The 22,961-nt window shown below is 40.0% G+C and overlaps 1 protein-coding gene across 1 annotated transcript in view; it reads left to right on the forward strand.

Annotated features, from left to right (window-relative positions):
* Window positions 1-2,851: 2,851 nt before the first annotated feature.
* LOC119722942 (battenin-like) overlaps window positions 2,852-22,961 on the forward strand; it is a 97,711-nt gene continuing 77,601 nt past the window's right edge. The window contains exons 1-4 of the mRNA XM_038193361.1: window positions 2,852-2,915; window positions 10,243-10,317; window positions 15,123-15,175; window positions 18,113-18,147. Coding sequence (XP_038049289.1) covers window positions 10,269-10,317; window positions 15,123-15,175; window positions 18,113-18,147 — 137 coding nt within the window. The 5' untranslated portion in view covers window positions 2,852-2,915; window positions 10,243-10,268. The remainder of the gene's footprint in view (window positions 2,916-10,242; window positions 10,318-15,122; window positions 15,176-18,112; window positions 18,148-22,961) is intronic.

The following is a 22,961-nucleotide window of genomic DNA, read 5'->3' on the forward strand; positions in this document are numbered from 1 at the left end:
TGATCCTAACTGTTGAATAGTATTTCCCATTCCCCATGGGCGGATAGTACTTTTTGAGCCGCGGCATGAATGGGAGCAATAACGAATGCCACGTGATGTGAGTTCCACCAATCAAATGACAAGGATCTGTATGTCGGTTATATAAATGCCACTATAGCACAGAATATTGGGTCCATGGGAAGGCCACACTATCAGAGACCATGATGTGGAGAGTGGGTTCCAGGGAATCCAGGGCATACCAATGTACTGGTAGCTTAGTGTCAAGTGCCTACATGTAATGCAAATTTTGCTTCTGTTCCAAATAAACATTTTAATTTCAATGTAGGGACATACAGGTGTCTTCCTTATTCCATTAAACATCATAAACACTTGATAAAATACTGTAATTAGTTTCAATTTAAAAATTATGCTGTCTCAAAGACCATTTCGCACTATAAACAGGATAAAATATGCTTAAAAGTATTTTTAATGCTTGAGGTTCTTTGGTTTAAGATGAACAGTTATCACCAAAATCAACATCATCAAGCAAAAGTCAGTTTGGGTATAGTTTAAGTGACTTGGGATAATAAACTTTGTTACTCACGTTACATTTTTTGTTACTCACGTTACCAAATTTAGTTGCCTTTTATTTTTAAATGTGTGTATTAGTGTCAACAATGTACTTATATTTATGTCTATGTTCATGCAAAGAATGATAATCCTAAATACCAAACTTTAATTCATTAGAAATGTTGGTGAGAATTTTTTTTTAAATCTTTTCGGTTACTCACGTTACATGGACCAAAAAAAGGTGTAAAATGCTACTTTTTGACATCTAAAAATGGATGACGGCTGTGAATTGACATATGTTTTAGAGATCAAGACTATCATACATGCTAGAAATAAGGTTATGATTGAAATATCTCTAATTGCCTTAATAGCAATCAATGTTTAGACTTTACCAATTTTTTTTTAGTTCTTTGTTGTAAAAAATATTGTTCACTTTACGATACGATTTCTCAAAAAATGCTTGATAAAATTTGGTTTCCTTTGTTAATTTCTCATACTTGAATGTATAATCTGTAATATAAATGTGAAACTGGGTTAAAAAATATAACCTTTTTTTTTCTTAGCCATATCCATCAAACCATGGAATTACCCTACTACTGAACCTGGGTAAAGTGGGAATTACGGGCAATTGTGATGTAATTTGCAATAGATACGGGCTGTAGAAATTACCGACTGCCAATATTCCCACATTGCGCTTCTACTGAACACGGGCAAGTGGGAATAATATTCATAGCTAGTTAGCCGCATTTCTACATTGCTCAAAGTAGGGCAAAGTAAAAAATCTTCAGTCTGTGACTGACAATATTTTCAAGGCTACAAACAGTTTAACGGATGAAAAGAGTAAGCAAAATAATACATTGAGGTGATTGACAATGCAAGTCTGTAGCTTTACAACAGAAGAAAGCAAGGTGCCAACATAAATTTTGTCATAGGCAACATTTGCGCACTCACTTAACCTGATTTAAAAAAATGAAATTTTGCATGAATTACAGTATTTTAGGCCAACATTTTAGCTTTTAACAGGGGTGTTCAATTATCAAAAATATTATCCCTCAGATTCTATGAGAAAGCTTCAAAGTAACATGCATGTGTAAGCATCATTCCCAATGTTACCAATGGGTAATTTTAACATCCCTTATCAGAGCACATTAAATTGACCAAAATTCCTACTGTCCGGGTTCGGTAGTAGCGCAATGTAGTCATATTACCCATGGGTAAATTCCACACCCCTTACCTATAAAAAGTACATCAAATTAACAAAATTCAGCGCTGGTATCAGCAATATGGCTGGAGTTAACCAGCGGCCGTTGTGAGTAACGTTGAGAATGTTGGTGTGCAAGACTGAACTTCTCCGTTTTTCTTAAGAATCATCAACCTTAAAGATATAGTCCATCATTTGTAATTTGTGCATTTTGTTCGTTTGAAGCAACAAAAGTGTTCAGCTCAGCTTCAGCTTCAGCTGTATATTCCGAGAAAAACAGCATTCTAGGATCTCAATTTCAAATCAAAAGTTGCTGAATCATGTTTTGAATTGTTTTGAATTGCAGCTATACGCGATGTCACGCACTGATCCGTCAAATTATAGCAACTGCATGCGCGTGTGCGTCGTGCAAATGCTTGCGCGCGCTTCGCCGAAAAACAAAAAGAACTACTAATTTAAATTTCCTATGGTGCGTCTTAAGACGCACCGCTGGAAAGGCCTTCTTTTGTTTATTACTTCAAAATGACAGCTTGCCAGAAAGAATAATTTCACAGGGAGTTTAATCCCCTTACTATCTTTCAACCAAGTATGTTTTTCAACAAAAATTATGCCAATTACTTTTCGGATGGCTGCAAATGATGGACTATAGCTTTAACTAAATTTCTATATTAATTAAGGCAAGTTTTTGTCTGTCACTTTCGATAGCCTGTGTGATGCAAATGAAATACGTCAGAAATGTCTGCATTGTGAAACGAGCAGTCTCTTGACATCAGAGCTTAACATGAACATTTTGGAGATTACTGGCGCATTGTAATCACTTGCTCCCGCTAATTTGAGCCCTGATACAGGTATAAAAAGTTGTTCTTAGGACATTATCTATCTTTATATTAACATGAAAATACATACTTGCATTGATGCACAGCTACATACCATTAACACATTAAAAAAAAAAAAATGCCGACCAACCCAACCGACCCTTTTTTTTGTTTTGCGATGTTACCGGAAACACAACAGGTTTTTTTGCCTTATGACTAAGTCACCTATAAATGTAAAATTGATGTTCATTTGAACTTTTATCTTCTTTTTTGGGGTTGCAGCTATAATGAAAGCAGTTTTGTGGCAACTGTATATGGAGCTGGAAATGGAGCAACAATAGTGGTCAAAAGTAAGTGATTATCAAGAACTATTGATAACCCTTTGCCTTAATATTTTGTTGCTTGTCCATTTATCAATCGTCCATTTTAATGCATCTACAGAACCATACTTCCTCTTTTCTCTTAGCAGTGCTACGTGACAGACATATATTTACGGAGCTCTTTGTTTGCTAATTCTACCGTAATTTTCGGAATATAAGCCGCACGGAGTATAAGCCGTAGCACGCAAAAATCTGCAAATTAAGATTTGAAGTCGGCGTATAAGCCGCACCAGTGTATAAGCCGCACCGACCGCAGCGATTTCAATTTTGTAAGGCCTCCAAATTCTTGTCAAAATGCTCTGAACCAGTTCCAGTTACACTATGAAACCTATAAAAAAGGGCCACAAAGTTATATCAAATCATTTACAGTCGATACTCTTACAAACAAATATGGAAATTGATGATGAGAAATAAAAAAGGGAATTGCTGCTGGCTGACCCATCCGGTCCCCGGCCCTAAACGTTAGTGCATGGCCCGACAGCCTGCGCCGACGAATGATAACATTTTCCCGCAGCACTTGAGAGAGTATGCAACCCACCGTGTGTCGTCTGACTGGAGCGCTACAAATCCTGCTTTGTGGCAACAGACGCTGATTTGTTTTGTCCCGTTTTTACAACAAAACGTATCAAATTGTTGTGATTACTAACGAGTAGTTTCATCAAAAATTCAAGTTTCGATCGTAACTTTCTTCGAAAACAGTAACCACGATGCTGAAATTTTTATGGACGAATCCATTAATTTTGTTAAGCGTGATTTAGCCCCTGTTTTGAGTTTTACATTGTTTCTTGAATACACTTCAGGAAAACAAATTAAATTGTGACATTGAACAACTGATTATCGAATAAAGAAATGTTTCGAACTCCATAAAAAGAATTTTTTTTTTTTTTCTTTTTTTAAACGGCGGAAATATTGGTAATTATTGTTCCCAAGAAAGTACACAACTTTATTACCACAAATGGTGTGGTCCATGGGGAATGCATGCAGCATGCATGCAGCACTTGTATCACGTACGGCCGATGTCGAAGCATGGTTGAAGAGACAGCTTTCACTCGCCGTACTTTTTACCGTTCGGTACATTTTCGTGGGACGTGCTTTTGCCGGCTTGTTAATGACTTTTTTAATTGATGATTCATTTCAGCAACAGATCTTTTCTTATACCAGTACATTAAAAATACATTTGAATATCATTTTTATTCTTCAAGTCTCGGCGTATAAGCCGCCCTGTGTATAAGCCGCAGTAAACATTTTCATGGACAAATTCAACGTATAAGCCGCGGCTTATATTCCGAAAATTACTGTAAGTCTTTCCTCAACCATTCAAAATAGCTAAGTTCATGATTTTTATTCAAGTACCAGTAGTTATCTGTTGTTGTTCTTACAAGTTCAGTGAGTTTTTGTAACTTTTTGGTCGTTTTTTGGTGATATTTCTTGGTTGTTACGTTTACCTTTCGGGAGTGAGTTCTCGCACAGCACAGATTGCCGGTTCCTCACTCCTGTTACATGGTCCTTACGAGACCGTGTCCATGAGGCTTCACACAGGTTGCAAGTATTTCACGCCATACCAAACTAGTGAGGCTTCGCACAGGCTGTACGTTGCATTGCTAAGCTTATTTACACGACCACTATTTACGTGAGGTTTCGCACAGGCTGCAAGTAGCTCACGTCGTACGGAGCAAGTGAGGCCTTTCACAGGCTGCCGGCTACTCACTATATACGCTCGTTCGTCATAACCGGGATTTCGCTATTATTTAACCAGCAGCTTTTCTTGTCTCACAGCTGTGTTGCTGTGTCAAACGAGTGAGACTTTGCATGGGACGAGCATCGCACTAGTTGCAAGCCGCTCACCCCTTACCTACACTACTAAGTTACCGACCCATCAGCATGATATTTTGCTACTTATCAAATCCCTCAAGCTGCACCGAACGTGTTTGGTGCTTTCACCTTCAAAACGAACACCGTTTTTTAACCAGCAGTTTTATTTTCACATTGGTGTATATTGATCAACGTGCGAGACTTCGCATTGACAGAAAGTTGTTAACTGCCACACCACAACTTACTGACCAGACAGCGTGATATTTCGCTGTTAGCAAAGCTGCACCGAATTTTGGGTGCTTTTGCCTACAAAATGAACACGTTATTTTTACTGGCAGTTTTGTGATCTCACAGCAGTGTATTGACCAATATACAAGTCAGAAACCTTGGCAGCCTTCTCCAAGCAGACTGCTGTGGCTGATCCAGGCTCGTCGTCTCCTTCTCAGCCCCGGCCAGAAACAAACCCTAACATACCCCACACAAATTTCTTCCGTCCTCCCAACGCACCAGTCGTGTTGGTGTTTGCCCATAGTTTTCTCGGCACTCCTACAGACTCGCCGTCTGAATCCCTTGCCCAGGACGTTTCCTCTCCTCTGTCACCTCGTTTGGCCGAACAAGAGGACACAACTATGCCAGCCTCCATGACCACGCTTTATCACCTAGTAGGAGACATGGTGCACGTATTGGGGTTCTGTGAGCCCCACTCCTACTACACAGCCGAGATCGTTAAAACGACTAACTGCTCTTGACTCACTAGTTACCCTCTATCCTATCCCTGGGGTTCCTGTTGATCAGGTTTGTTCTCGGCAGTTCTCAGTAAACTTACTCGAGTTTGCTGTCACGGCATCAGAGGCACGACGGGCAGCCATTCTTGATGCCGTATTTCTACCCTCTGATGGAACTCGCAAATGTCTCGAGTCCCTTCCTTCCAAGGGCGAGACCTCTTTGCCGGCTTTTTGTCAGACTGCTTCTGCTAAGATCACTTTGATGAAGGTTCGTCCAAAACTGTCTTCCCCTCTTCCAAAGCCGTCAAGCAGTGGTTTTCATTCCACTGCTCGTCACCCTGCAAATTCACGGGCCACCATCTGTCCTTCAGCAGCCTCTACCACCGCCTTTCAGCCACAGTTCGGCTGGCAGAAGTGAATATGCCCACAGACAACAACGTCCCCAACCCCCCTCACGGGACCTGTGAGAACCCGTTTGACCCATTTCGAACGGGTACTGGGACCAAATCACTTCAGTCTGGTGGGTACTCGACACCGTCTCACTCGGCTACTGCCTGGAGTTCACGAGTGCCCCCTTGTCAAACACTCTCACCTGCCACACTCATCTGCCAGACTCGGGGTCTTCACCAGAATTGTGAAGACACTGGCCAGTGCCCTCCATCGTCAAGGTTTATAGATAATAATAAACCTCAACGACAGATTTATCATCGACAAATAGCGGGCATTAACGGCTTACGCAGTCCGTCAGACCTGCTCAATCTCCAAAGGTCCTGGATTTTCCATCGATAAGTCCAAATCCCGTCCCAACGGCCCACTTTTTTCGGTGTCGTCCTCGATCTACATGTACAATGGGACACGGCTTACCCATAGAGCTATATTAAATTACTAGAGCGCTAACTCCTCATTCTTGCGCGAAGACGCTTTGAAGCCGCTCCGGGCACAGACAGTTTGAATTTATGTGCGTGTTTGAAGAACACTTTCAAAATAGATGGATTGAATTTTTAAAAGTGTACTCTACATGCAACGCGCAAGTAGAAGATACGCAAACAACTAAAGCACGTCATGACGGTTAAAAAACGTCACAGCGAAAAGCATCTACAGCGGAGGGACGCCCACACGTTGCGCTGTTTGCGTAGAGCAAAAAAAAAAACCCGCTCATTTTGCTGATCGTATGTTTTGGTTTCGGGCGTATCAGCTTCGATGACGCACTGGTATGGAATACAAATGCAGATATGCAAATAGCCGTACAAAAGCCGTACAAAATTTCGAGTTTTCCATAGGTGTGTGCACAAACATGGATGCGCCCATCAGGCGTTACTTTGTACGTGGAGTTAGTAATTTAATACAGTTCTATGGGCTTACCCGACGCAGGGGCTCTCCGCCAATGTTTATCAATGTGCCTCCCCCTTGGCCTACTGGCGAACCTCTTGCACTTGGTCCGCTAAGCTGCCTGTACATGCGCCTGCTTCAACTCTATTTTCTGGTCCCCTTCTGGGGCGCTTGTAGTGCGCTTGAATGGGCAGCACACACCATTTCTTTTGCTCCTACACTTTCTGGATTTCTGGTGGAAATAGTGCTTGTGGATTTGTGATTTTCCTTCAAAGTACTGGATATCATCCATAGACACCGCTGGAACATTTCGGCTGATCCTGGTTGTCAAGTAATGCAGTAATTTTGGATTTTCGATCCAGTTTGCTGGGAATGATGGCAAGTTGACTGTGCAGTTTTACATCACAAGCCATCCGTGGCTTTCTCTGGGCAACAGTCCTATTGTTTGCATTGTTCTCAGTACATAAAGATATAGTCCATCATTTGTAATTTGTGCATTTTGTTCGTTTGAAGCAACAAAAGTGTTCAAAATCTAATGAGGGATACTAAACAACTAACCTGATGAAGTTTCAGCTCAGCTTCAGCTGTATATTCCGAGAAAAACAGCATTCTAGGATCTCAATTTCAAATCATAAGTTGCTGAATCATGTTTTGAATTGGGCCTGAATTCAGCGTCCGAGACACGTTCTCACTGAGCTGATTGTAGCTATACGCGATGTCGCACACTGATCCGACGAATTATAGCAACCACGCCCGCGTGTGCGTCATGCCAATGCTTGCGCACGTTTCGCCGAATAACAAAACGAACTACTAATTTAAATTTTCCTACGGCGCGTCTTAAGACGCACCATTGGAAAGGCCTTCTTTCGTTGATTACTTCAAAATGACAGCTTGCCAGAAAGAATAATTTCACAGGGAGTTTAGTCCCCTTACTATCTTTCAACCAAGTATGTTTTTCAACAATAATTACGCCAGTTACTTTTCGGATGGCTGCAAATGATTAACACATTCCACCAGTCTTTATCATCTGGTTCCATTGTTTGCAACAAAGCCCTGGTGAGCCATTCAACAATGAGCCTAACAAGATTACAATTGCTCCAGCTGAGAGTTCCAATGGAAGTGAGACTGCCCACTGAGGTATGGCACAAAATAAAGGCCCTTGGTTTGCAATCAAAGCAACCCACAAGAAGAGGCAGAAGAGGGGGTAAACACCACCCAAGGCGATTCTTGCAGCCTAGTCAGAACATTTCACTAAAAGAACCCAATGTACATTCGATCCAACCCTTGCAGTCCATTCATCGAGCCATAAAATTCATCAACTCTAATTTTGTTTGTAAAGCGCATTGATCATTAATTTGCAAATGTGCTATATAAGCACCGGTATTATTATTTTTTCTTATTTTGACATGGTTCCATCCTGTTTCCCACGTGATACCGTATTCACAGAATACCCGGCCGCATCCCCGGTGGCGGATCCAACTGGACTAGATCAGTCAGGGTCTTTCCAGCCCATTCATCCGACCATGATGATCACGACAGATACGTCTCAGCTGGGTTGGGGCATGCGGATGGAATCTCACCAAATGGTTGGGCTCTGCACTTCAGCAAAGGCCACCCTCCACATCAATTTTATCAAAATGACAGCAGTCTTATCACCCTTCACCGCGTTTACAGCATGGTGCAGGGTCAATCTGTTGTCACCTGCGGTGACTGTTGTCCAACACAATGTGGCATTTACGGCATCGGTGTCGCCAGCATGCCATCTGTCTCAGAGAGATCCATCTGGTGGGCACGGAAAACACCACAGACGATGCACTCTCCCGGGACTGGATTCGCCCCATGGAATGAACCCTCCGAACCTTGGTCATGCAGACGATCTTATCACAATTTAACCGTCCGCATATCGATCTGTTCACAATATTACTCAACCACCAGCTCCTGGTGTACTGTTCAAGATCCCCGGAGCCAAGGGCGTGGCATGCTAACGCCCTCCCCTTTGCGTGGACCAACTTATTTGCCTACGCTTTTTCCTCGAATCTCCCTACTAACCTGAGTACTTGGGAAGATCGAGCAGGATCCCTGCAAGGCCCCTTGATTACCTCATTTTGGCTCCGACAGCCGTGGTTTTCATGACTTGTCCGCCTTGTCTACCATTCCTTTGCCTTCTCAAGAGGCTGCCTCCATTGCAGCCCATGGTTGGCGTCAGTCAACTCAAATTGTTTGCGACAGCCAATTATGTCATTTCTATAAATGGTCCGTACGGCGTACGGTAGATCCCTTGGCTACAACCAAAGTTGGCAATTATTTTTTTCTCTTCTACTAATCGGGTTCTTGTGGTTCTCATTGTCCAGAGCTATCGCTCTGCAATTGCAACTGTACATTGAGGTTTTGGGATGGTCCTTCTCCATCACAGAGGACAACCTCTGGTGTCCTGTCTGGACCCTCAAGTGGTAATATGTACCTCCATCAGACTGCACTGATCCGCGGTAACCACCAGGATCTGTTTATAACCACGGTTTTACTGCATCGCCCCTCAACCCATGATATAATCGCTCGCCGGGTTGTGACGGCCATACAACTCCCATCATCAGACTGGCCTATCCTGGACAGAGTACATGCTTACAAAATTCGCAGCATGGCGACCTCTTGGGCCATTTTTCAAAGGAGTACCCCTTGCAGATATCATGCAAGGGGCACGTTGGAAATCCTCCAACACCTTCATCTGCTGTTATGTCAGGAATGTGCTGCAAGTTGATGGCAGAACCGTGTGTAGTCCTCCCTACTGCCCCAGCGGCGCAACCGGATCTGGTTCCTCCTCCACTGGCGCCCGCTGTACCGACCAGTGACGGCTTACCTGATTATAGTAATAGCTGATTCCTCTGGTTTACTTTAGTGGGTTTAATCTTGTTGGCTTTGGGCTCAGGCTTCCATGCGGCCCACTTTCCACATCATACACTCTTGTGTCCTAATACAGTGCTACTCTGCATATGTAGTAATACTCTACGGGTAAGTAGAGCGTAGTAGAATCCCCCCCCCCCCCCCCCACCAAGCTGTGGGCCAGTTCTACTAGCGAATACTTACCCTAGAGTGCCCACCCCCTCCCCACTCTCATGTACGCGTTCACTTATGCACCTTACGCTCGAGAAAAGAGGAAGTATGGCGGGCGGGCCGCAAGGTACTGTGGGTAATAAATCTTAGTGAATGGCTAGCACCCTCTAGGGAATAATGCATATGTAGAAATACTCTACAGGTAATTATTCGGTAGTAGAATCGCCCCCCCCCCCCCCCCCTGGGGGGGGAATTTTGATGGTTGCCAAACTTTTCTGATCTGTCTATTTTGGGGGGAATTCACAAATGTGAAGAAGTTTGGAGCAATACATTTATTTGTACCGTTTGCTTGAATATTTGTTTGTTGTTCCTTCTTTTTGCAGATATAAATGCCTTTCTATTGTTCAACATGCCTTATGGTGCTCGATTCTTTGCAAACAGTGTCATTATGCTTTCAGGTAAGTGTAGTGTCAGGACTTGTACAAGTACATGATTTAATTATTCAAATCTGAATTCAAATTGTTTCCACATTTATCTGGTTTAATTGAATGACACATGATTACATGAGACACATACAGGCAAATGACATACATAGTGTAATGCACTGGTGTCTGATTTTAGGTCAAAAAGTCAAAAATTTACAAAATTCCAACAATTTTGTTCAACAATTTTTCATCATGTTTTGTGAAACACCCCTCTTTCCATGTCTATGGTATGAGCCTTGCCCGCATAGTGCTAAAATCTGATTATATGGAGATTGGTGTGTGTGGTGCGTACTGCGCGATATGACGCAGAACGCAGTGGTGTTTTACCGGGGTCTCGACCAATAGGAATGGGTAAACTGTTTCAGGTATTTATGAATTCTAACTAAAACAACGCAATATTTTAGGCTAACAGAATCAACTTAAAATGAAGGATATTCAAGTCATGTACATGTACATTAAAAAAACAATGACAACAAAATGTATGCTGCAAGTTGTCACCATTCGTGAATTCGGGAATGAACATTCAAAATCTGACTTTTCAGCCTGAAATAAATACATGAAATCAGAAAAAAATATGGACACAGAAAAACAATTTCAATTTTGTGACATTACTTGCTGAAATCTTCAGTTTTAGATTGTTTCAATAACATCTGGGTGACACATTTCACATTGTTGTCGTTGAATTACGAGCTTGTTCCCGGTCCTCACACCGTTCCTCACACCGTTCCAGTTATTATTTGGCTGGAAACAGTTTAGACAAGTACTCAAGGACTTGGAGGCCCAAAACTTGCAGTTAACATCGACGTCCAACATTGGCGAAAATGCTTTTTAGCATTTGGTTTGGCAATGATTCATGTTCTCTCAATCATCATCCATACCAAATCAGTCATTTTGACAGTTTTCCCGTCCAAGTGTTGTTGAGAAGCGATTTTGATAAAACACTCTAATTTTGAATGTTCACTTCGAATATGTATAAAATACATATTTTTTTGTGCTGTATTAAAAAGCAGCAGCAGTGTGGTGTGGCTGGGTTTGTTCTGGCACGTCAATAGGTCCTGCAAAGAGCTTCTAAAAGTGTGTGTTTATGTATCCAGATGATAACGTGTGAACGTCCGCAGCAACTTTAGTTGTTTTGACATTCCAATTTATTGGTTGACCTAATCCTCAGTTAGGCATGTGCAACACTACCAATGAGTGTATTTCATAGTCCTACATGTAAATTCACACTGCACTGGAACAGCTGCATTCTGTGCCACTCGTGCAGTACACGCAATGTGCACCCTAATCTCCATATAAGTAGTTTACGACTACTTGCGAGAGGCATATATACCATAACATAGCTAGTGGGGTGTTTGAACAAAGTTGTTGGAAATTAATAATTTTTGACTTTTTTTGACTGTTTGACTGAAAAGGTATTTTTGAATGGGAATAAATTAAATAAATTTAAGACCGGTTTTGAGTCTGGGGTCTGATAATGACCCTGGCCTTCAACTCTGTCTGTCTATCTGTCCGGCTATGCATTTCGCGTGCATTTTGTGTGCCGTAGAGAGTTGAAACTTCTCACACTGAGAGTTCACATCATCCACTCATTAATTAATTGGATGCTCGCACTTTACATTCTGAAGCATACAGAGATATGCACAGCCACTGATCAACTAAAATGTGCTGCCTGACACTGATAAACTACATTTAATTAGTGCTGACTGTGCAATGAAATGCAGACAAAATTGGGAAATTTTATTACCCAGATTCAGTACAGACATTCCTAGCAGCCACAACAATGCACAGATGATGCAAACAATTCATTTTATCACTGAAAGATAAGATACATTATTCTCCACAAACACACGGTTGAGTCCCAAACTCTATTTTATCAGCTGATGGTTGCTATGGTGTAGGAAAGTAAACAAAAGTAAACATATCGATTGGTCTAATTGCAGCTGGCCGCCCTTTGATGACATGAAGCCAAAAAACGATGTTCAAAGGCTTAAAAATTGGTACTTTTTCTAGGGTGATGCAAATGTAATAAGTTCACGCGCGTGCACAGACGTGCTACGTGCATATGGGGCAAGAAAAACCAGTTCGGCTTAGTTTTTTTAGACCGCCACATCAAAAATAAACCCCCTTCTCCCCTTCACCCTCCATGTTTTATGAATTTATAAATGGCAGGAATTGGCTGGGAGCAACTGGCAGTGCCTCAATTCAAACTAAATAAATAAGTTGGGTAAAAAGTTCTTAAGTAAGACTTTGAATTTGGACGTTAAATATTTACCAGGTTGTGTTTACTCTTTGTAAAAAAGTATGCCAAGCACCCATTTGTACTGATGGGCATGCCAACCGTCTCTACGAGTGGTGGGACAAATCGGCTACCTTTCCAATTTATTAAGTAATTATTGCATATATATTCGAGTCACGTGACAAAATTAAAAACACTTTGGCTAGCACCCGTTTATTCTGGTGGGGCTAGTGAATGGTTGGCAAGCGTGCCAAGGTTTTGGGCCCAGTGATGCCAAGCATGGCAAGGAGGGGCAAGCGTGCCCAGTTTAATGGCAAGCGTGCCAAAATGTTTAAGCAAATAACTTTAAGTAAATCAAAACTTAATTTTAATTGTTCCGTTATAGTTTATCAAGGTATTCACTGATATTTAATCAAGTTAAACATTGACCAAGGACAAATAAAATAGTAGCTCAAAAACTATGCCAAAAAGTCAAGTCATTGCTTCAATGTGTTGTTTTTTGAGTTGTCTGAGAATAATACTCAGATACTGCAAACAGTACTCAGATAATGTTTCAACAGCACATCTTCAAGAATGGTTCAACGTCACTTTTTTGGCACGGACATTCTTTTCAACAAAATGCTATTCTATCATTTAGTAAACAGTTGAAAGACTCTGTTCAGAATATCGATGCAGCAGCTGACAATTCAAAACCTAATCATTATTATTCCAGTGCCTTTTCAGAGTGCTTATATTTCACTTCCCTTGCATAGCATTGGCTTTATTCTAGTTGGAATTAAACTTTGTACATGTACATGTCAAAGAACAATGCAATATAATCCCCCCCCCCCAAAAAAAGGGACGTCTTGATGATATTATTTTTTTTCTCTTTTTATGACATCGTGAATATATTAATTTGGCAATTATTGTGTACATTATATGTCAACGAGACAATAAGTCATGATCACAATAAACTTTTATGACATTGCACTGAAATTGTGAAAAGGTGCATGTATACTGCAATTTAAAAGAAAACAACATGATCTTCACTTCCGGTGTTACTGGAAATGTAAAATAAAATCATTTAGTGGGCCTTTTCTTTGGTAACTGTGTGACATAAAATTGGGCTTGTCTGATTTTTGAAGCTTTACCCCTTATTAACTACATCTGACTATTACTTTCAATGATTCATCAGGTTAATACATTTTACTCCGTACCTCATTGTATATTTTTGACTTTCACAAATTGTGTCAAAATATTAGGAGGGGTCATTGATGTTTGGTCATGTGTGTGACATCAGACGTAAAAATGTTATCTGGCCCATACCAGAAATTCAAGCTTTTCTCCAAAGTTCTAAAGGCCCTATCACACTGTCAAGTTCAGGCATGGAGTTCGTACCGCGACCAAGAAACTTGAGTAAAATGCAATGGCAACGCAGATGACGGCGTGAGGACTCATTGATACTGGTTTGGGACTTCAGAGGGACTCCAAGGACTTCGCTGAACGCCAAACTGCCACGTTCATTTTGGAAATGCACAAAACAAACGCCACACCTCGGCGTTTTGACCAGAATGCGGTCAGGACTCTGCGCTAACTCCTCGCGAATGGCCGTGACGTACTGGCAATGCGCAGGCAGACAGAAACGACGTCGTGAGAACTCCACGGATGTGCGTGCATCAGGACAGTGCGTCACCTCCAAGTCTCCTGCGTCTTTGCTGTTCAAAATGTGAAGACTCAATGACAAATGCCCATTTTGGCCCAAGTTAATATACATGCCGCACTTCTGGCTGCTGACGTCACACGTACGTTTTAAGGTCGCATCGAGCGCGCGATAAGGACTCCAAGAACGTCGTACGAACTTATTGGACGCCATGAGCACACAGCGAAGAATGCAGGACGCTGCGCAGAATTCTAATTTGTCTTCAATGGAACCGCTTTAGTTTGGATCAGTCGTGTGTGTGACATTTTGTAATTTAAATTATGCAAATTTATGCACAGAAAGGCCAACGTATGAAACATCTTAAGAAATTTGCATCTTTACTTACATGTGCTAGCAACACTTTGGTGAACAGTAATCATTTGTATTATATGTGTACATCACATTAAAAAAAATCTCTTTTCCCCCAAAATTAAGTTGGTTTCAATTTCCGGAGAATTGCCCTAATCACTAAATCTCAAGAATGATTAATCTGATCGGGTTGAAACTTCACATCAGTTTTTACTAACAATCGCCATTTTGTAACAATAATGTCATGTCCATCATTGTTCTCTTGTTATGACATACTGAATGTATGTACATGTATAATGAGGAACATGTATTCTTGCATACACCATACATGCACATGTGTACCAAGAATGCAATGATGCTTGTATGGATAAGATCAGATCAAAATATTAGACCAAAAATGTGTGCGAGAACAAATAATAGTCATTCAAGACTGAATTGCATGCAAGACCAATATTGTATTCCTGTCTCTGAACATTCTGCAACAAGACAATTCAAACTGATATTGAGTATCCTCTTTATTTTTTTTTTTTTTTTTTTTTTTTTTTTGCACCACAGGAATATCTGGATTAGCGTTTTCCAAGTCATTTGCTCTTGCTATACTGTCCATTGTAAGTAATTCAGTGTTAAGGGGAACTGAATGTGATTATAAAGTCACTGTTTGGCAACCTGTTAGGGGAAATGGGTTGATTTTATCCCAAAACAATGATACATCAACATTTGGGATGATGCATTGTAATTTATGATTGCTGCTGTAAACATGTCAAGAAATGTGTTAATTGGTCAAAGTCATTGTGAATTTCATAGAAGCTCATTATAAAGTGAGTTTTATATTATGACAGTTATAAAAGTAACGTATCTATCACTTCACAGAACACATTGAACCGTACCGCACATAGGTACGGTACAATGTACTTCTCACACCAGCATGCAGTTTCTCTTTGCTCAAACTCTTTGCTTGATAAGCAATGCACAAAGAAGAAGGGAGCCTGTTGCTGGACATTACACCAAAAAAACCCAGTTGTTGCGTTGCCCTCATTTGAAAAATATCAGGAGGGTCGGTCAGTTGGGGATTGTTGTTTTTTTTGGGGGGGGAGGGTATTCATAGTTCACATATAGGCCTACCCTTCTATTCTATTCGGTTACCAGTTCCTCTCTACCAATGTACACGACACGTTAAGGCTACATGTACTGCACATGCCAACTATACTGAGTACAGTGTATGTATGTATACAATGTATGCAGTACATCTCACCACATGCCCCAAATGGTAAATTTGAACTGTGCTACCATTCAAGTATGTATGTTTTGTAACGAAATGCAAAATTATGGAATGGCAAAGAAACAGTAACTGTCAAGGTTAAAAAAAAAAAAAAAATTCTAATGAAAAAAATAATAAATCCATATTTTTGGGTCGGTCAGATGAGGGCAACACAATTTTGTTGGTTTTGGCCTTACATTCCTAAAACTCCCTCTAGCAGTACAGTACAAGGTATTTTCCCAGATACCCACTACCTGACCGGAAATTGCTGGTACCAGGTTGCATATATTGTGACATAACCATTCTGTGATTCAAGACAACTTTTTGATTAGTTGCTGATTGAAATTTAAAAATAAAAAGTGCTTAAATGCATCCAAAAATACTTGACGCGCAGTTGTTGTCTAAGGCACTTGATTAACCAATAAACTCTCAGACTTCAGTCCCTATCCTGAATCCTGATGATGACAGTGTCTATAATATCAGTAATGATTCAGCCTCATTTGGCCCCTGGCAGCATCAGCTGTCCATTCACTGAGGAGTTTCCCCTTGAAGATCATTGTTTCTTGTGACACCTCAGTTCAGAAGACTTTGGGGCCGTCCATAAAGTATGTACGCACGAAATGCCAACGTTTTAGACCCCCCCCCCCATCCCCTGTAGTATGGCGTACGCAGTGGTTCCAAACCCCCTCCCCCCTCTACGCACATTACATGTATATCACAAAGCATTACATATACGCTATGCTTGCCTGCTAATTGAAGCAGTGTTTTTATTTGCGATTGTGGGCATGGGTGGCTAGTGCGTAAAGCATTCGCCTCTCACCACTGTGGCCCTGGTTTGTTCCCGGCTAGGACCATTCGTAAGTAGAGTTGTGCGTTGGTTCTCTCCTGTGGCACAAGGGTTTTTTCTCTTGTTTCCTCCCTCTGAAAAAAAATCAAACAGTTTTGATCTCCGACTGTACTCTGTGATCATATATGGGTCGTATGGCTGGCTGCCAAAGGTGCCTTTACATGCCTGCGGCTCGACCATGTGGTAGCCGCATCCTTTGCATTTGCAATTCAGCTTCTCTGCTCGGAGTAAGGATAATCAGCCTCCCAAAGTATTATTATGTTTTTATGCCCCACGGCGAAGCCGAAGGGGCATACTGTTTCCGCCTTGTCCTTCCGTGGGTGGGTGGGTGGGTGTATGGGTGTGTGTGTGGGTGGGTGGGTGCGTGGGTGTGTGTGTGTGTCCGGACAAATCTTGTCGGCGCGATAACTTGAGAAATACTTAACATATGAACTTCAAATTTGGTTTGTGTATTGTTCTTAATAATCCTAAGAACCCTTTTGCATTTGGGGCCGAAAGGTCAAGGGTCAAGGTCACAGTGACTAAAACAAAAGAAATTTTGTCAGCCTATTGCATTTGGGGCCAAAAGGTCAAGGGTCAAGGTCACAGTGGTTAAAACAAAAGAAATTTTGTCAGCGCGATAACTTGAGAAATACTTTACATGTGAACTTCATATTTGGTTTGTGGATCGTTCTTGGTAATCCAAATAGGCCTTTCGCATTGGGGGTCGAAAGGTCAAGGGTCAAGGTCACAGTGGCTAAAACAATAAAAATCTTGTATTTATTCTGAGATCATAGGGATTAGGGATTAATTCATATAAAACCTACAGAAGACACTAATGCTGTCAATGAACGTTCCATGTGACCAAGGTACATAAGTTGATGTTAGAGTGGCGTTATGTCATGGGAACAGTCACAGTTGCGGGGCATTTGTGTTTGTAAACACACCTGACTTGTTTATTATTATTATTATGATAATTCCCTATGCCATGCCATGTAAAATAGGCTAGAATGTGAGAGGCCGGTCATCATGCTAAAAAGGTAATCTAAAAAGTAACTGTGTTACTGAACAATCTTGATGGAGAAAAGGGTTTTAAAACCTAACTTTGGATTCCACCAATACAGGCACTGACAATGGTATAAAAAATGATTGGGGGAAAAAAACATCATTGAAGACAGCAGAACGGCTGTAGATTCTTCTGAAAATGTTGCCTTTTTTTTTCCATCAGAGGTTAAATCAAGAATGACTAACTTCCTGCATGCTGTCTCCATACCATTGCTACATGTCAGAACTTTCCACCAATGAATGATGCTATTAATACGTTTAGCATGTGACAACCGCATTAGGGATCTTCTAAAACAAATTCAAGATATGCACACATCCATAAAGTACATTTCAACTGTCCTGTACATTTTACATGTAAATAGATTAACCTCAAGTTTTAAATGTCTCACTTGACAGGTACTTGTTGGTGCATCAAATGCTTTTGGAGAAAAGTAAGTTTTTGTTATTTTTCTTTATCATAAATGAATCAGGTTAACCGTTTGAGTACCACATTGTTTATTGACTAAGCTATCCCAATGGACCACGAGTCGACAAGTCACTTTTTCAACCTAGATTTTAACTTTCAAGGAATGATTGAAATCGAGAGTGTTGTGCATAAACTTTGTTTCTTGAACTTTACACTTTCGTGCAGTGTAAAACTCAAGGTCATATGAGCAAAATAAGCAAGTTAAGTTCAGTGGTTACTTTACCGGCTAAACTCTTCCCAGTATTAAAATTGACCAGGCCAATTTTCCCGAGATGGAAAGTCACATGCAAACAGTGTGAGTCGGTAAACCAATAATGTAGTACATTTGGGACATAGCATGAAGGTCACACTGCATAGGAACACCTCCCTTATGCTCCACGTGATTTTTTAGGTTATGATGTAGGCCGTGCAATGGTTCAATTAATGAATGCCGCGTGACCTACAAATCATCCAATCAAATGACAAGGATTTACTTGGGTGTTATATCATCACTGGTAGTAGAGAGCAGCATTCAATTTGTCATACTTAATGACAAACAAGGATGGGATCACAAATTTGTGAACAGTATCTTCCCAGCTCAATCAATTTAACCACAGTCTCGGTAAAAGTCAAATTCAAAGTAAAAGTACCAAGTGCTGACACTTATCAAGATTTACCCATTAAAGCTTTTTGCCATCTTCGCAGTTTAACTTTACAAGTAACAAATGTGGATATTGAAATTGAGAACGATCAAGGTGTTGTACGTAAGGTACAAGAAGTGTTATGATCGTAATCAATTGTGAAATTTCATTGGCTGAAAACTGTTCATGAAACACGTAAAACGTTCACGTAAAAGTGAATGTGTGACAACTAGGTAATGCTGTCTTCAGATATACAGTGGAACACCGCTATACCGAAAACCGCTATACCGAACATCATCCTTGGCTTCCGGTTTTTATGTTCAAAATGTACCAAACAAAAAAAAAACAGAATAACAAAAAGCCTACCGGTTATATTAAACGCTATTCGGGCCATTTTTAATTCCCGAATGTCAAACGACCCATGGTTACATCGTGTTTGAATGTTGAAGAGTGATAAGTGGCTATTATTTTCCCAAGGAATAGAAGGGAAAAGCCACCCGCTGCTGAAGTTTTGTGAAGACTCCGCGTGTGGGCGCAGGATGTGAGAAATGGCAGTTCACTATTGGTCAAAAGAGGGCGCTGCTGATGTGTGAAAACATGTACCACCATAGTAGGGGTTTATTTTTCCAAAGCTTAGATTTTGAAAACTAAAGGTTAAAAGGCTAAATCAATTAATAAGAAAAATAAATTATATGTCATTACATTGTTAATCCGACAAACATGCGAAAACTTAAATATATTAAATATAACAATATTTTTACTAGTCTCTTACGAAATTCTAAAAAGCAATATTATGTTTGTCAGTTTGAGAAGGAAAAGAACAATATTCATAACACGTGGAAGGTCATAAATTCAGTCCTTAATAATAAGTTATCCTCTCAACATATTAGTAGTATCATGTACGAAGGCAAGTTAATCAATGATTTTACTCATATTGCAAATTGCTTTAATGATTATTTTGTTAATTTAGGCCCTAATTTCGCTAAAACTATTCCAAGTTCACATGATTCATTTGTTGATTTTCTTAATGATCCGAACCCAAGGTCTTTGTTTTTACAACCAGTAGTTGAACAGGAAGTGATTGATATCGTCAACAACTTACAGAACAAAACAAGCTCTGGTCACGACCTTATAAATTCTTCTATTATTAAAAGCACTATAACTGCCATTAGTAGACCCATTATATATATCAATTATAGACCCATTTCTATTTTGACCTGTTTTCAAAGACTTTTTAAAAATGTGTTTATGTCCGTATTATTCAATTTCTTACTAAATGTAATATTTTAACCGACTGTCAATACGGATTTAGAAGTAATCATTCAACTACACATGCAATACTTGATTTTGTTGATAAAGTAACAACTGCTGTAGATAACTCTGAACACACTCTGGGGATATTCCTCGATCTTTCAAAAGCTTTTGATACCATTGATCATGACATTTTGCTATATAAGCTTTCTTATTATGGTGTTATGGAGGAGTAGCGTTAGAGTGGTTCAGAAGTTTCCTTTCAGACAGACAACAGTATGTTTCTATAGGCGGTTCAAATTCAACTTGTAAGGCCCTAAAATGTGGTGTTCCACAGGGGTCAATTTTGGGCCCATTGCTTTTTCTGATCTATATTAATGACTTTTGTAACCAGGTCGGGTTGTCGTTAACACTTTTACCCGACAGGTTCCCTACTCCATCATGCATCACATGTCATAACTTACAACTTACAGTGACATACAAGTAAATTACTTGTATGTCACTTTGTCAGCCATGAGCGTTACGTTATGATCGATCATCTTTTTGCCTAGCGTCCTCTTGCGGCGAACTAAACTTTTTTTAGCACAGCGCGCGCCTCCTAGAATTTTGCCCGCTACTTTTTCAACTATGAAATGGGCGTAGCGACCAGGCGAGTTTAACATTCCACGCGCTTTGTTCAAATTAGAAAGCTGGCATTCCGGGTGTTTCGTATAGTTTTCTTGTAGGGCTAGGTCCAAAATATTGTTGATTCCGTTCCAACTCTGCTTTGGGTTGACATCTATCTGCCTGGTTGCTCCTGCTTTGCGACCAGCATTTATAACGAGCATTACACTCTCCACTTTTACTGCAAATTGTGGGTGCGGCTCCCCGTCGTAGCAGCAAAATAATGTTATATTCGGCGTTGCCGGCACTGCAGTTTTCTGCACTATTTTCGTCTATTTTGCTGCCGATCTTCGATTTTAACATTGAGCACGGAGAGGAAGGCATGAACGCAGATCATCCCAAGTGGTGAGTAAATCCCAGGTGTGTTATTTAACTCTTTTATGCCTGAAGCTGTTTATGCCCGAATCTTTTTATGCAACAGTCATTTTTATGCAACATTTTGTTCACTGACTAATGTATTTATAAAAAAAAGTATTATTTGATTTAAAAATAAGGAAAACAGTGTTTCCCCAAATTAATTTGAATTTATTGTCTTCAACAATGTACTTTGATCTGAAAGTGTTCCCATAATTCATTAGTGATTTATTGTTTTTATGCATTTCAGATCCTTGGAGTGACAGTTCAGCTTATATACTTTCCCTTTTGACTGTCGTTCTTATATACCAAACAAAGTTCTTTTTATATCAAAGTTCTATATACCCAAAGTTCTTATATACTATCATTCAATTGTAAATACCTGATAATATGTATATATATATTGTCTCATTTTGTGTTGTAAATAAAATATTTTGATATTGTTGAGACAAACAGAAAACTTCGCTTCACCCAAATTATTTTAAATTAGTGGAACCACTCGGTTGGGAGGAGAGTGAGCCATTTAAATTAAAATATCGCTCTCCCAGGTTACACTTGGCGTAGTCGACAGGATTTTAACTTATTTATTTCACTCTCCCCGGTTACACTTTGTTAAATCATCTGATGTATTTTCATTTATTTTATTTGCTGATGACTCCAATTTATTTATCTCGAATAGCAATTTGACTACTCTCACTAACACAGTTAATTATGAGTTAAACTCTATCTGTAATTGGTTTGCAGTTAATAAGTTGTCACTTAACATTAAGAAAACCAACTATATGTTATTTAGTAAAACTTCCAGTAATCTCCCTTCCAACATATTAGTCCACTTCAGGGACTCCCTTACCTGTTATTGTTAAACCAACAATTGGCATATTTCTCTAAGCTTTAGGCTTTCACGCTAGATTTTAATACCACACAACACAGTGGTTTAAAACCATATGTGACCCAGACATCGGTATATTCCAGGACTTTAAACAGTCAAATGTCCTATGAAATACATCAAGCATGTTTAAATACCATATCTGGGTACAGAAAACTAGGCTGGCAATTATCTAAAAATGTAACCCACCGAAATTGTCAAATATTGGAGCTTAATTTCAAAAGAGGGCGCTAGTTATCAGTGCGCCCTCTTGTGACGATTTTTGCATTAACGTTAATTACACGTCGATCGCTTCTCATGACCGTGCATTTTTTATTTTGTTTATTTTAGATTTACTATGTTAAATAAAGATTAAACCAGCTTGCAAATGCAAGTTTTCAAGGTGAATACTTTATTATTTTTAAATTTATATTCCCTGTGATAAGGCTATTTATTTGCAAAATGTTATCATTAATCTTACTATTATTTCCTGTTGTATTTTACCGTGGAAATCCGAAAATGGTGTTCTTAAGTGGTGCAGCGGGTATTTGTGCCTTCTAGTTAAGAGAAAACCTGTAATTATTGAGACTTATTTGTAAAAACAGATAAAATCATATCTTGGACCGTACCACTGCTCTTACAAAAAATGGCTTTCCTCAATTCATCTAATATCCGGTGCCCGTTCTTCTGCTGCTGGCGCGGTCCCACTTCATCTAAAGGATTAATTCTCGGGCGATCAAGCTCAGCTTTGGTAACATCAGCTTCATCCCCTTTTGACATATATGTAATTGTGAAATCCATAGCCTCTGCAACAGTAATTGATAAAGTGTCGAGCATTTGTTTTTGAGACGGCTATTTTTAAAAACTTATAATATTGTTCATAAAAGAAAATGTGGTTGGTTTTTGAGAGAGTAGCTGCGGTGGTGATCTATTAAATTCGGCTCATATCTAATTCTCCCTAAGTTTTCTTAATCGCTTAGCAATGTTCAGTGTAATATGTAACTTTCTCCTGTGTCGGTTGTAGTC

The sequence above is a fragment of the Patiria miniata genome, unplaced genomic scaffold, assembly GCF_015706575.1.
Source record: "Patiria miniata isolate m_02_andy unplaced genomic scaffold, ASM1570657v1 HiC_scaffold_1, whole genome shotgun sequence".
NCBI classification, from domain to species: Eukaryota; Metazoa; Echinodermata; class Asteroidea; order Valvatida; family Asterinidae; genus Patiria; species Patiria miniata.